At 37.2% G+C, this 15,662-nt stretch overlaps 1 protein-coding gene across 1 annotated transcript; it reads left to right on the top strand.

The window, feature by feature from the left end:
• The first annotated feature begins 1,397 nt into the window (after positions 1–1,397).
• Positions 1,398–13,549, top strand: LOC139473692 (Krueppel-like factor 13). Its single transcript, XM_071256401.1, has 3 exons — positions 1,398–2,176; positions 8,374–8,463; positions 9,421–13,549. The coding sequence occupies exons 1-3, from the start codon at positions 1,651–1,653 to the stop codon at positions 9,600–9,602; spliced, it is 798 nt and encodes a 265-aa protein (XP_071112502.1). The 5' UTR covers positions 1,398–1,650; the 3' UTR covers positions 9,603–13,549.
• Positions 13,550–15,662: the final 2,113 nt, after the last annotated feature.

The following is a 15,662-nucleotide window of genomic DNA, read 5'->3' as shown; positions in this document are numbered from 1 at the left end:
GAGAGAGAAACTGGAATTGACAACGAAATTGAAAAATGATTTTAAGATAAAATAGTTAAATATGTAAAAATCAAATAGGTCAAAGTCTCAGCTCATCCAATAACACACAAGGTCCTCAGACAGCAACCTACGTGTCAACACGTCCACAAGGTTAATCTACCTTCATCTATCTCATCCCGCATCAACATTATTTGTCTTTTGGATATCTTATTGCAGTTGATGTAGTTTGCTATTTATATGCATTACTGGCGTGCACCCAGTGTGATATTGTCAGCAAAGCTGACACAAATATTAAAACAATCAATTTACATGAATATCTATTTTTTAAGTGTCATAAGATGAGCAAATTTATACTGGCGGAATGTTTGTTTCAGAAAAAAACACCTTTCAATATATCCTATAATTTTTAAGTAACCCATTTCGCAATGAAACTAAAAATCCATTACCATTAGTGTATAACAAATTCCACCCGACAATATACAGTGGAGTTGTGTGCCTAAAACGTTTTCTCTGGGGTGTAAAGTCTTCATTATATATATTATTGAAATTGACACTTTCATTATTCTCGTCACAAACAGCATGTCATATTTGAGGACGGCTTCCATGACCTTCGGTTTAGTATATCAGATCTGAATCACACACAGTAATAGAACTGCGGTTAATTTGTATAATATAGAAACGATCGTCCATGTAAACGTTAATTAAAAGTTACATTTTAATCTCACTTTATGTATGGAAAAGGAGAAAGTTTAGTGTAGACATCATTCATGTTTTAAGTGCAGATATACCTTTTCTAAAATAATGACATTATTGTTTGATCATGTTCAAAGGCTGATGTTTTCTAAAAACAAACCACGGACATAAATGATATACTCATATATATTTAGGTACGTGATATGTAAACACATTTACAACCCACAATGGGTAGCCGCATCTGTCATGTTAATAGGTACTTGTAGAGGTAATAATATAATATTGAGTAATGTCATATGTTTTTAATGGTTTTAACACTTGTTCGATAGTAGAATTAGGTTGCACCTGCGGTTGTGCTATTAAAATATTCGGATATATTTCTAGGTCAAACGGCTACAAATTCATTCACCATTAATTATTGCGCGTATATTTTTAAAAAGTATTTCAAAAGGTATATGGAAAATATATTTGAGACATACTTTCAGTTTTGAAGTAATGATAGGTAAGGCGGCAGGTGACCTAAAAATCTAACGCTCTAGATTTACCTGCTTTTGTTCGGGATAGCTGTCAGCCATCAGCTGATTATTCGGGTCGAAAATTCTTATCTTTCGCGGGTTTGTGATTCACTAGCCAATCAAATCACGGGATAGGTTGTTTGACGTCACTTCCGACTTTTGGAACGGCACGCCCACTGCACGCGGTGTAGTATGAAACATTGCAGTGGCGTTTGTTGGTCGTGTGTGTGTAGACCTGAAAGTCATCCGAGACAAAACAAGACGGCATATCTCCGGAACGAGTACTTTCATAAGGGGGACATTATATACAACGTGAGGTTACCATCTTCATCTTAGTTGATCGTCATAAGGTGAAATTGTCGGGAACAAGCTGTGTTCAAACAAAGAGGGCGTGTGATCTTACAAGACCAGCTGATTTTATGTGACCTTTCAAGACATCAATATGACACTCTTGCAGCATAAAGACTGTCGCGATTATGACACAAACCTGGCGGCAGAATGCCTTGTCGCGATGTCAAATTCATGTTTTAACCCACGATCAGACGACACAGCGGCTGTGTCAGTTGAATGTGAGGAGAGAGTTGCCACAACAACGGACGCTTCGAGAAGTCAGCCTGAGTCTTTGTTCATGTTGGCGAGAATTCTAGCTGATCTGAGTAAATTCAAGCAAGACCCAATTGACAATGATTACGATAGTGACGAACTTTGTAGAATTAACTCCAGTAATCATCACAACACATTTGACATTTGTCAAAATGTTTCCGCGCAGCGTAAACGAGTGCGACGGCGAAGAGCTAACTCGACCACGCCTACTTTGAGTGGAAGTGACTGGGAGGGGAAGAAAGGAGACCAACTTGGGAAAGACATGTCAGCAGCGGTTAAGAAGCTTCACAAATGTCACTATCTGGGATGTGAGAAAGTGTATGGCAAAAGTTCCCATCTCAAGGCCCATCTTAGAACTCATACAGGTAAGAACGTACAGCGGTTATCCTCGTCGTGTGTTGCGCGCCATTGTTTGTTGTCGACCGCATGGCGAGGTAAACACAAGCCAACGCCTTCTTTCAAAACTGTAGTTTCCTAGTAAGGATAAGAATAAACAGTCCGTCTGACAAACGTATATTATTTCTAATGACAATTATATTTACTAATTACATGTTCAGAATGTGTTATTCTGTTTTATTGAAGGAAAATAAGCGTTCCCGCCCAGTGAAAATTACGTCAGTTCATCTGTAGTTTGTTGGGGCTTAAAATAGAGCAGATGTAATTCAGATCGATTGGCTATTCGAGTAGCTTATTTATTTCTAAACCTGACTGCACATCATTCCTGTTGACATATGTTTGTCGTCTGTGTGTTGGAATCGTTTTGTATTGCGTGTCATGTTGTAGGAACACTGTCGCACCCATTCCTTTGTCCCAATATTTCTGTGCTAAATAGGTCAGAGGCCATGTGCTCACTCCCATGCGAACTCACAGGTCGGAAAAGTGCTTGGAATCTCGAAAAGAACCCAATAACAGAGTCACGCCCATTTAACTCTTAGATTCACTGAGTTACTCAATTTGTAATATTAAACTGTTTGACATTACCAATATAGTTTGCTTGTTTTCTATAACTGATCATGCCCAGTTTATAGGAAGGAAGGAAACATTTAATGTAACCTCCCAAACAGAACGTATGGAACATGAAATACAGTGAGATCAGAACATGTTGTATTTATGTAACTGTCACAAATTAAAAAGTGGATCAATAATTATGAATTCAAGGATAATACCACATTTCTGTTCATTAATTCATTTTTGATGTAAATGTCAAATATAAAGTTAGTCTGGTGCATACCTTATGCAAGACCTTTAATTGTTTTTATCTAGTTCTAGATCTACTAGTTTTTAAATGTCAAATTTATATCGGAATTGACATAAAATTCAACCAAGCACTTATAAGTGGGAGGGGCTCCTGCCATAAAATGTATCCTGACAAATATTGTCACTATTTGTAATATTTGGACTAATACTTATATGTATCCCAAAATACTCCAATCTGTCCAGCCTCCCCACCATAATTATATGCTACTATTCTGTATTTGGCGATGTCATTGTGGTTGTAATGTACAGTTGTATCTGTTACCAGTATTGTGAGGGGCAGTTCAGGCAGTGGCCATTGTGACATCGAGTTTACTTGTCAAGAGTGAGTTTTCGTAGACAATAAATATAAATATATCCCTTATATTTTGAAAATACTTTAAAAAATCTCAATTTCTTAACCCATTGATAAACTTATATTTGGTGGGGTTATTTTCATTTGCAGCTCAACATTCACCATCACTAAATGAAATGAGAGCTGTATCAATTTCATGTTATTCAAATTTGTTTTCATTTTTTTTCCTCATTTGAGTGATGTGAACGTCAAAACTGTGCTTTATCTCGTTTGAACGGACGCTGAAAATGAGCTGTTGAACTGCTCCTATCTTTGTGTCTCTGAACCATTTCCTTCAAGATGTTTGAACAATATCTGTGACCACTGATGCGTTCAGCTTAGAATATTTGAGTTTTTGTCTGGGCTGATAACGGCAGGTGTTTTTAGGTGTGACGTCTTTGTGGGGTTGTGTGTAGGTCGGGTCGTGTGCAGGCCACGTGCCATCTGTCCCGCCGTGTGCCCGCCAACCCGCTCAACCAATATAATAACTTAGCTATGATGTCCCCCTCTACACCTGTATTCAAATGAGGTGTGTAGGTAAGCCTCCTTTTAGCCCTTTGTGTTGAGATGTGCCACTATGTTCCCCGCGGTTTTGGCTCGTGGTCTGTTGAACAAAGCCAATTTCTTTCTCTCCTTCTCCCTGTCCTCTCACTGATCAACTTCATTTGTCTTCCCTCAAAGTTTGTTTGAATTGTCTCGGTAGGAGTAACAGTGTCGTTTACCTTTGGGGCAGGTCGAAGGACTTGCGGCTGCCACCAACCACGTCACCTGTCTTAAGAATCCTGAACTTTGCTTTATCAGTCACTTGCTCAGTAGTTTAAACCTTTAAAGAATAAATTAAATAATGGGTAAACAGTGGTGCAGGTTGAACTGGTTCGGTTTGTTTATCTCATGCTGACCTACTTTCATTTCGTTCTAAACATCCTTTGCTAAATGGCGATAAAATTATTACAGTTATGGAGGACATTTTGAAGCTGGGATCCCAGCTTGACTGTGTTGTGTATGTAGCATGGCAACGCCCAGGAGAATTTTAAGAAGGAGGAAACGTGTACAATTGATAAGCTTATTACTGCCCAGCTTAGATGATAAATGTCAAGTATTGTGATTTTCTATAAATTGTTTCATAGTAATATCTTTTTTGCACAAAAGATCATATGAAAGTGCTTATTCAAAAACTGAACTACAGTTACCTTTCTGTAAAACTGATCCTATAATGAAGGCTGAGTGACTGATTTGAGGTAAACTTAATAAGCTTTACTTGTCAAGTCACAAGCTGATTTTATCTATGTTTGAATCAAAGCAGGCACTGAAGCATGTAAATCCGCTTGTGTTACCTGTGATTTCAGGTGGGGCTGGTTGCCAGGTTGATAGCTACCATAGTCTGGTGCATGACGTAACTTGACATTGATAAGTTAATTAGTGTCTCATGGCTGCTGACAATAAGTTCTAATTATCCATGATTTAATTTTCCATCCTGATTTACAAATAGGTTGTCATATTTCACTTTCATACATTATTCAAGAGAGGACGGCCTGGCCAATTTCATACAGCATGAATAGTTTGTTTCAGTACAATAGTACTTATATTGTATTGTTAATCTATTTGCTTGATAAATGTGTATAAACTTGAATATGGTCCTGTTTACAAGTCATCAGCATGCATGCATCCTTGTCAGTGAATTGTTTTAAAGCAACAAATCTGATATTGTGTGGGCTGAGCTATATATATTTCTATTAACAATAGGATTTGTCAGGAGATACGTCTATGTTTATGTGACATTTGCTGTACATATTGTTTTGGCTATCAGGAATAGGAGACAATGTTGTACAAATTACTTATTCACATCAATGGGTTAAATGTATTTGAAATGGGCATGTTCCATTTGAGTTTGTTTGTTGTTTGTTAAAAGTCTGCACTTGTCTCTTGAGAGTGTACATAAGTTGTTCTCTGTTTGTTTAACATCACAATCAGCAATATAATGACAACCTGTAAGTAATCAAGTCGGGAACCCGGTAAATGTGAGATTGCTATAATGAGTGATCCAACACCATCTGGGCTCAATGACGGACAATCAAGTCACGAAGCCTGTAGGGCTGTTATGATTCACTCGTGTGTTCGGTGAATCGAACCGCAGATCTTTATGAATTGAATTCGTTATTTGTGGTCACTAGAATCAAATATTTACCCAAGAAAATTTAAAGACTGCAACCATGAATATGCAGTCATGTGCATATACATGATATACATACACTGTACGTAAAAATATCCATAAGAACTTATCATATGCATAGATTTCTCTAAAAAGGCAACATTCTTATGGATTTAATTTGACAGTAATGTGATCACTGGTCATTGTCACATTTGAGCAGATACTAGTACCTGGATAGGTGGGGTATATGAATGTATAATAATAATTAACACTGTCAAATAATTTATTTTGTTATTGTTTCACTGAAAATAATAAATAATACATCAGCTGCTTACTTGTTTTTGTGTTAGTAAATAAATATTCGTATTCTTTACCCTATATTCGTGATACATATCGTATTCGCCTCATGGTGTATTTGTTGCAGCCCTAGAAACCTTGCTACCTGATTCTTTGTGTTGCTTCCTACAATCTGTATAGGTTCATGGGGAATCCCCATATGAACTGTTGCTACGAATAGCTGCAAGATTGCTGAGGCAAATCAAGCAATAATTAATCCCTCACTCACCCCATATAAATTGACAAGAGGTTGTGCAGATGAAACTGTAACATCCATTTTATCACAATTCATGAGTTCGTCTTGTTTCATGAGTTTATCTATTTCCTACTTAACTCGAGTTCATAGGGAACTGAAATCACAGTTCCTGTTCTGTTATGTATGTGGCCTAGTGAAAGACAGGGTTTTAACACTTTTAGTCGCATCAACTAGTTTTAAACTAGAGCTATGAGAAAATTAATTATATTGATTATGAGCTACATACTGCACACCAGATTACCCCCCAGTCCTTACAAGTAAGCGGGCAGCAAGCATCCATTGCCTGTCAGCAGTTATCTGGTATCCCCACATCTTCCTGTAGGTCATGGAGAAGCTCCCGCCTCCACACTATCAGCTGTTCTTAGGAGCCTCCACTGTACATGATAGCTGTCTGTCACACTGATCTGTGTACAAGCAGTTACCCTGCTGCCACGGAGTGGGTGTGTCGTTTGCCTGACCCTGGGTCACCAACTGCTGCTCCTTTAGCTGAGAGTCATGTGCTACCAACTTGCCTCAGTGCAAGGCTTATCCTACTCAAAAAAGGTTAAAGAACACACAATCTTTTTTCAGTTACTAGCTTATGTGTAATGCCCTGATAGATTTATGATAAGACTAACATCTAGTATCTGAAATGAACATATTTTACAGAAAAATAACAGTTGTATAATCGTAATGAAATAAAATAAAAAAAGAGCTAAGTGACTTTCTTGAGTTTAAAAAACTTCAGTAATCTAGACTTGCTAAATGTTATAGACTTGCATGGCTGAATTGGATCTATTTGTTTGACTAGGGTTTGTAAGACAGATAATTATACATAGTCATGTGACGATATTGTGTTCTTTTACTTCTTTTGAGTAGTATATGTTGTCCTTCATTTACCTGTCTGCTGTTGGATAGTTCACACATGTATGTTTGCCCATGCATGTTGGAAGGTGTCCTTTACAAACCGTCAACTTGTTAATCTGCTTTGTGTTGTAATGAGATAGCTTTGATATTTATCTGAAACAAGAATGTGTTAATCAGATATGAGATATTTTTGTGTGCTTCAGTACTGAATATTTATGAGGTTGTATACTTAAAAAGCCACATCATATACGTATAGGTTCAAATGTAAACCAAAACAAAACCCAGCTTATTGGTTGAAATAAGATGAAACAAGTGTGTTATGAATATGTTTTGAGGCATGACATTTGGTTTAGGTCAGTTTATCCCTGAACATTGAGTCTGAGATCTGCATCTGCCACACACTGGGTGTTACATTATCTACAGATTGAAGTGTTCAGCTCTGTCCAGAAGACTTTGTTTTCTCTATTAACATGATAAGGTGTTCGCAGTGGCCAACAATACTTTATAGTCAGTTATTGTTAATATCTTTTTACTAAATTTTTCACTTTTATTTAAAGATTAATCAACTATAGATCATATGGTCAAATATGAATGAATATTATTGATTTTTTTGTGCGGATGGCTTTTGACTCTAGCTGATAAATCTGCAAATAGAAATATCAATAGTTTAATGGGAACAGCCTATCCTTCGGGGCTAGGAACACAATGTGCAATTTAATCCTCCTTCAAGTACTAAATATATCACATTTAGCTAATAGTGATAAACACATCAAATATAGCACATCACAGTGTACAGACGTTCATCTAATAGTGTCACAAACAATTGTCACGCTCAGTGTATATATTGGTAGGTTATATAGTCACAAGTGAACAGTTGCCATTCTGAAATTCAAGTGATGTTGCTGCAGATTGGTTTTGGTTGAATTATTTTCATGACGGTCTCGTTACTTTGAGGGTGACAGTGAATACACAGCTGGAAGGGCGAGAAGTAGCCCTGATGGGTATTTGAGAAATACTAATGATGTCATGTCTTCCTACAAATTGATGCAGTCCAAATTATTGTTCTCATATTATTGTACTGGTACTTATATATTATATGTCTTGATGAAGATGTAGTGGTGTCATTGTAATTATTTTCCTTGATCATGTTGATAGATGCAGTGCCAGTTTTTATCCATGGCCATTTCAAACGATTTGTCTAATCATTTTGTGTAATGTTTGGTTAGGTTCTTGGAAAAACTGTGTTTCTTTAACCACTTACCTTTTCACCACATGTGAGAAAACATTACCTTGTTGAGTAATCAACACTGACATTGCAGAATCTAACAGAAAAAAGTCAGTATGTACCCATGTCCACAGTGTGATTAATCTATGTGTTTATCCACAGGCGAGCGGCCATTCCCATGTACTTGGTATGGATGTGAGAAACGCTTTGCCCGATCAGATGAACTTGCACGACACATACGCACACACACAGGTAAGCCAACTTTCTGTTTTCGACATGCTGTAACTACATTTGAAACAAATCTGGACTAGCTCAATATTCTTATGCTTTGCTGTGTACATTATTTTATGGATGTTAAGAATTATATTGGTGTCCTTTCATTTTGGTAGCCCCGTCAAATCCTTTTATAAGAGTAGTCATCAGCTAGTGAAGGGCCAAATGTGAAGAATACAATCTAGCTAAGCTATGCCAAGGGACAACTAGGGTTAGGACTTAAAATATCTTTGGGGATAATTACATTGGAAAAACTGTTGCAGATTAGTTATTCAGCCACAGCCAATGGATTTCTGCTATTGCTATCTATGTTGTAAGAGTTAGCTCGTTGCTGTAACAGTATAGAAACAGAAGGGGTTGTATCAGCTGCTATCACTGGTCAGGGTGGAGCTGTGGATAGCCTGTTCTATAAATAGAACCTAAGCCGCCTACCTTTCTCTCTGTGCTTCACACCCTTGATATCTGCAATATGTCAGTTTTGTATCTTGTTCTTAAGGAATATTCCATGTTGTTTTTGTCAACATTTTTGATGTTTCATAGCTTTTGTACAAAACCACAACATCTTACAGTGTCCTGAAGAGCATGTTTATTCTTTGATTCAGAAAAGATGTAACAAATAACCACTTTTCAAATTTAATGTTCAAGAGTGAGTTAGTATTTCTGTTACATCACAAATGTTTCAGCCATTTAGGCACAAGCAAGTTCTCACGGTTGGTTTTACATTGTCACCTTTTGTTATTGTTTCCTAGGCTTGCTTGGATGAAAATTGAAATTTATGAAATATTTTTGTTTTATTATCATTATTCTGGGTGAATTTTCCCTTCGTAGTGTTACAACTTACATAAACCCCCTGGAAATTTGAAATTTATTTTGTTGCATGTTTTTCTTTGGCATTAGAATTGTTTCTGATTGTATGATTCTCTTTTATTCTTTTAGGTGAAAAGAAGTTCTCATGTCCAATCTGTGAAAAACGCTTTATGCGTAGTGACCATTTGAACAAACATGCTCGGCGCCACCCTGAGTTTGAACCTGGAATGCTCAAGAAACGACCCCAACCTAAAATAGATATCAACAGTGATGGAATATCTGATCGGTCCAGTCCAGGAGCATCGCCGTAATTATCTCCCCCCTCGGGACATGGAGCCTCTAAGGCCTGGCCAGCATGGACAACGTCACTACACTGAGATCCTACTGTTATGGCCAACCCCTCTGTGTCAAGAAAGGGTTGAAAACTTGAACAGATTCACATGACATGAAGATGTAACTTCCTTGTCAGGAAGAGCATGTCCAGTCTGTATGTGTACTTAATGTGTCTCTCACTGTTATGACTTAGCTGAAGTTTTCCCTGTGTGGAGACACACCTCTATAGTGCTAGCTCATGTGCTGTGTTCATCCCACAAAGTGTGCCTTCACACATCAGTACTGTATCTTGGTGCAAACCTTGCATGAAACATCCATGGTCTTTATCTGCATTGCATCACGTTACATTGCAGGCAAATATTGATCAGCTGATATTAGTAAATTGGTCACCAGGCTTTGCATTTCTGTCACTCAGCCTAAAATAATCAAAGTAGATGGTGGCACTCCAAATGACTTGATTAACAATGCATTGATTTGATGTCTTTAAAAAAATATTTTTTTACGCATATTTAATTTCCAAACTCCTGAAGGTTACTTTCATTTTGGTCTCTTCACTGTGTAACAAACACAACAGTTGCAGCCATTTTGAAATTGTACGTATTTTCAAATAAATTAAAAACAATAGTTTTCACTTGTTTCCGTTTATGTTAATTGTTATTTTTCTGTCCCTGAATAACTATAACTGTTATTGATGTCACATTTTGAAAATAACGTAGGATTGATAAAAGTTAGCTGTTGGCTTCCATTCACTTCCATATTGGTAGTGACTGTGCAGTGAGATGACTGCGAACATACTACGCTGTTGAGATGGTAGTTATTGAAGTGTAAAGTGTACATACAAACCTATATCCTATAGTTGCTTTCATAACCTATGTGTGATGATCCATGTTTGTGATGATTGGTGGTGTTTGTTGCATATTATTTGTTGTACATATATCCAAGTTGGCAAACTACAAACCTGGTACAATATTTCATACTTTCAACTAGTATTTTCCAGACATGGAATGGCTGATGGTTTTTGTGAACCAAAGAAATGGTGCTTTTTGAAATTCATTGGATCTGAATTTGTTTTAATGAAACATGAATTTTCCATGAGAAAACAACATTCATTAGAAATCAATTCTCCTACAGGGAGTATTTCATTCATTCATGAGAAAAGAATGGTTCGCATTTCTTCTTTATTTGTTGTTACATGTCTTTCAAAGTATTCCAACGAAATCCACATGAAGTTGCTGGGAATGCAGCGTATAACTTACTTGGTCAAAGGGAGATAACTCTTTTGTTTGGAAGCACCCTGTTTGTTTCTGTTCTCCCGAACTTCAAGCAATTATCTTTCATGAAAATTAGTTTGCATTACATATGAATGATTTTCAGCAACATATATTTGAAGATTCAAACCATAAGGTTAGTATGTGATCTTCATGAAGTGTTAATATGATGAAGAATAGCTTGAGATAAATATATTGTTTAAAATGTTAAAGAATTTATTGAGAGTTTATCACAAAGTTGAGATTGCTTCCATGAGTAAGTCTTTCCGTCTTATAATGTATATATTGAAGTGTTACCTGAAATGGTCTTTTGTTAAATATCACCAAAAGATATCCTGCACCATGGACAAAATCTACAGATGAAGTCATAGAATTTGGTTCGTAGTTTTTCTTCAAGGATGCTTGTGAGTGACATTTAGTACTTCAGATTGTAATTTGTCAGTCAGGGCCGAAAATGATAGTATGATCCTGAAGTCAATGATTGAAATAGGTTTGTTTTCCCTCTCCCTTATCCTGTATTTGTAATGTCAAAACATCACTGATTGTCTTCAGACATTTAGTGCAAGGAAAGTATATAAGTTAGACATGTTCGGTGTGCCATATCAGCTGTCTTATCTTGAGAATGGTAGTATGTGGGTCTAATTTGGTCATTAAAGATAACCATAGGTTTTGCCTTTTTCCTAATGACAAGGCAAATAAAAGGAGCTTCAATTTGGCCTTGTCCACTGATAAACACATACAAGATTGGAAGTACTTATGTTGCTGTTCCATATATGTTTAATTGTGTATTATATTGTTACCAACAGTATGGTTCTGTGTGTGATGTGTGTCTGCTACAGATACATTGCTCTTGTTGCATGTCATGACATTCCTTCTGATCTCCATTTGGGACTTCCACCACCGCCACCAGACTGTCACTTTCATACTCTGCACACATGCATTTATCATGATACACACACAGCTGATGCCGCAGCTTTCATCCTGTATATTTTAGCAAAAAGTGAAGTGATATTTTCGTTTTAGTTCTTCATAGTCATTCTCAAGTATGTTTTAGACATCAGTTTTGTTCACAACCATTTTCTATGTATTCTGCTATTTCTGTCACTTTTCCTCCCCTTACTACATACTGTTTACCTAAGTTCACATTTCTTTCCTTGGGACACCCTCCCTCAAGCCGTAATCATAAAATGTTTCAGGAATAGCCTGTTTCTGTTCATTCCTGGATCTAATGATCCTTGACAAGTTTACATTTAATTGTTAAACAACTGACTCATCTTGTGACTGGCATTCATTGTGACAAGATGATTTACACATCCAAGAATACTTTGACAGTCTTTGGTTTGTGATTTGGACTGTATAGATAGTTGACCAGATTTTGACACATGTTAACCCTTATAGATGACATGGGTCACAGTGTGAGCACAGCTGGGTACTGAAAACTGTTTATAACACACCTAAGGAACAGGTAAATGTTTGCTTTGTTTTAAGTGAATATATCTGCATTGCTTCTTTTAACTTCATTAAAATTCATCACTGATTTTCCATTTAGCTGAAACATTACGTTCTATGTCATTCCACATGCTATCACAATCTCTATACAACTCTTTAGTTTTAATCCAGTCAGATGTTTTCAACCCATTTCATTTTGCTTGTATAATCTGAATTGTGTTGATATTGTAATTTTTGTTTACAAGTATATTTCAGTTTGAGCTGTATATTGTCTACGAGTTTGCTGTTTTTAGTTAACCTGGGAAGCTATGTACTCACTGGAATGTTCTGGAGTGACCAACATACTGGCTTTAGGGTCCAGGGCCCCATTCCTCAAAGCGATCTTAGCACTACGATGATCGTAAGCCTATGTTAAAGAATGAGACTTACGATCACCTTAGCACTAAGATCGCTTTGGGGAACAGGGTCCAGTACAGCGAATATGCATTTATCAAAACTTGAAAAAGGAATCCCTGGGTATCTCTTTCATCTCCCTGTAAAATATATTTTAGGAGGAGGTGGAGGGCAAAACTTACAAAATCCACCTTTCAGATGTTTGGATAATCTGTTGCGAAGTATGTGAAGAATGTAGTACACAGTTTGCTCATTGCATACATAATTTATTGTATATGAAAACTTGCCAAAGAAGGAATCTGTACTCAGTAGCAGGACTAACTTATTTATTGCATGGTTGTAAATGACAGGCAGTTATTTCTACAATTATTTACCACATGAATATAATTTGATATCATTTCAAGCAGTTTGATATGCAAGATACATATGCTGCTGTTAATATTTGCTTCAGCATTTCTGCTGATACAGGAAATCTTTGTATTGGTGAGTTTTCACTTGAATGGATTGTGATTACAACTCAGGATATTTAATTGAATATTTATTGATACCTTTCTGTTAATTTTGAAGAAATTGGATATTTGCCATTGATAGAACTTGGTCCTTACAGATAGTGTGGAAAATATTCTTGAAACGGTTTAATTATTGTGGAAATAATCAACCTGATTCAGCTGGGAGGAAAGACAAAACATTGTGCCAGGGGAGGCATGAATATTCTAAAGTTTTGTCAGAACATACAATGTCATTTTGAATTTGTTTCAAATAAACACTGTGAATGGAAGGAATGTAGTACCTGTCTGTTGAAGGTAAAATAAACATTGTATATCTACAGCACCATGTTATTTCTTGGTTTTTTTTCCAAATATGTGGGGGGCGGTCAGGTAGCCAAGTGGTTAAAGCATTCGCTCGTCAGGCTGAAGACCCGGGTTCAATTCCCGACATGGGTACAATGTGTGAAGCCCATTTCTGGTGTCCCCTGCCGTGATATTGCTGGAATATTGCTAAAAGCGGCGTAAAACCATACTCATCCATCATCCATCCAAATATGTGGGTTGCCCAGTGGCACTGCAACTTATAAATTGCATCCCATAGTTCCTTGGGTCTGCTTGTTGTGGTTCAGAGTCTCAGATTAACCTGATTATGATTATTGGTTTATAATAAATATTATTCTCATGGTGAGTTTCACCAAACTGATGACCTGTGGTTCTGTGGACTTATCTCCAACACACTCATCAATAGAAATGTTGTTTGAAAGCCAAGCAGTGTTATACTGAACTCACTCACTCACTGTTACAACTGACAGCTTCCATGGCCTAGTAGATAAGCACCTGCCAGCGATAGAAACTGACAGTTTTAGTCCACTAATCCTTTTAAGGAAAACATTGTAAAACCCTTGAAAAGGACAACTACTAGTATCTACTAGTCCTTTGGATACCTTAACTATTGGGCAGTTTGGTAAGGATTACTGAGAACTGAAGGTCTTTTATGCTGCCTGGTGCTCTGCATTAAGGGGATAGAACAAGGACTGGTCGTCTCAAAGTCAGTTTACTGTGTCTGAGTAGGGTATCCATGTTAAACTGGCATGCAGCTTCACTCACAACACACTATGCATGTTGTTATATAAATGCAGTAACTGTGAACATTAAATGTTCAACATATACTTACTTTAGTGTAGGACTGTAAGTGGAAACTAACAGGGATGCAAGTGTTGTTGGTGGTTTGTTGTTTAACACTGCACTCAGCAATATTCCAGCTATATGATGGTGGTTTGTAAATTATCCAGTCTGGACCAGACAATCCAGTGATTAACACCATGAGCATTGATCCATGCAATTGGGACATGCATCAACCACCACACACACACACACACACACACACACACTGGACATAAAGATTCAAACTTTGACATACATGATCCATGCTGTCTGGTACAGTAACACAAGTAACTTTGGTTCAGGTGTATGAACCTACAGTGAGGAAATGCAACAATGGTACCCTCTATACAGCACGATGCAAACATGTTTTGCACATGTCTTCACATACATGTAATAATATATGATTTCATCCAAAGAACCAGTATACTCACTGGCAGTAAATGGGTACATACATATTTCATATCTTCCCATTAGAGTCCGTTTGGCTCCAAATTAGAATGATGAATTGCAAAATAACTAAAAATAGGGAATAGTCCATTAAATGTCAGTATGGTGCACGGCAAAGAATACCGAACAATATCTGTTGTTTGTTATTTTTATTCGAAGAAGAAATGAATAAAGAAAGGGGGGGAGGGGGGGGGGGGATCGGTAGGAGGAACAGCGGAAACACGTACTGCATGTGCTACATAGTACACTTCGTTGTCAGTTTAAGACGTCACAAGGTATGGCGGGTTGCACAGCGTATTTCACCCTACCCATGCACTGCTGAGAACTCCCACTCTGAATGTTGTAAACCTATTGGCTCTCTTCCCATATTCATGTACCGCAGCCGTGGTCTAGACTCTCTCTCTCTCTCTCTCTCTCTCTCTCTCTCTCTCTCTCTCTCTCTCTCTCTCTCTCTCTCTCTCTCTCTCTCTCAATAGGAATATATTAATCCTTGCTTTGAATGCATATTTGGTCATATCATATTTATTATATTCCGAAAACTTCAATTTGCCCGTGTAAATCAATTTCTAGACAAATAATGTTTATAATTGAAAGTTACATCGATTGTCCTTGAAATAATGACATCATTATTGAATAATCGTGTCGTTGTGAAGCTAATAAACTTAAGGCGACGTAACACCCACATAACATTTTCTGACATGTAACACAATAACAAGTAACTGCGCACGTGGTATAATTTAATAAGCGAGTCCATGTGCCCTAAACACGTGTATAACCCCACACGTGTCTACAGCTACCACGCGTGTCACTGCACACAACACAACACGCT

Source organism: Haliotis cracherodii, unplaced genomic scaffold (assembly GCF_022045235.1).
Source record: "Haliotis cracherodii isolate W230 unplaced genomic scaffold, xgHalCrac1.p SCAF_1, whole genome shotgun sequence".
In the NCBI taxonomy this organism is placed as follows: domain Eukaryota; kingdom Metazoa; phylum Mollusca; class Gastropoda; order Lepetellida; family Haliotidae; genus Haliotis; species Haliotis cracherodii.
Note: the sequence above shows the minus strand (reverse complement) of the source record. Positions and strands in the feature narration are given on the sequence as shown.

Bases quoted from the DNA above. Each gene is read 5' to 3' on its own strand.
- LOC139473692 (XM_071256401.1), top strand. From the start codon at position 1,651: ATGACACTCTTGCAGCATAAAGACTGTCGCGATTATGACACAAACCTG. The intron at 2,177-8,373 runs GTAAGAACGTAC...GTTTATCCACAG, and splicing joins CCATCTTAGAACTCATACAG to GCGAGCGGCCATTCCCATGT. The intron at 8,464-9,420 runs GTAAGCCAACTT...TTATTCTTTTAG, and splicing joins ACACATACGCACACACACAG to GTGAAAAGAAGTTCTCATGT.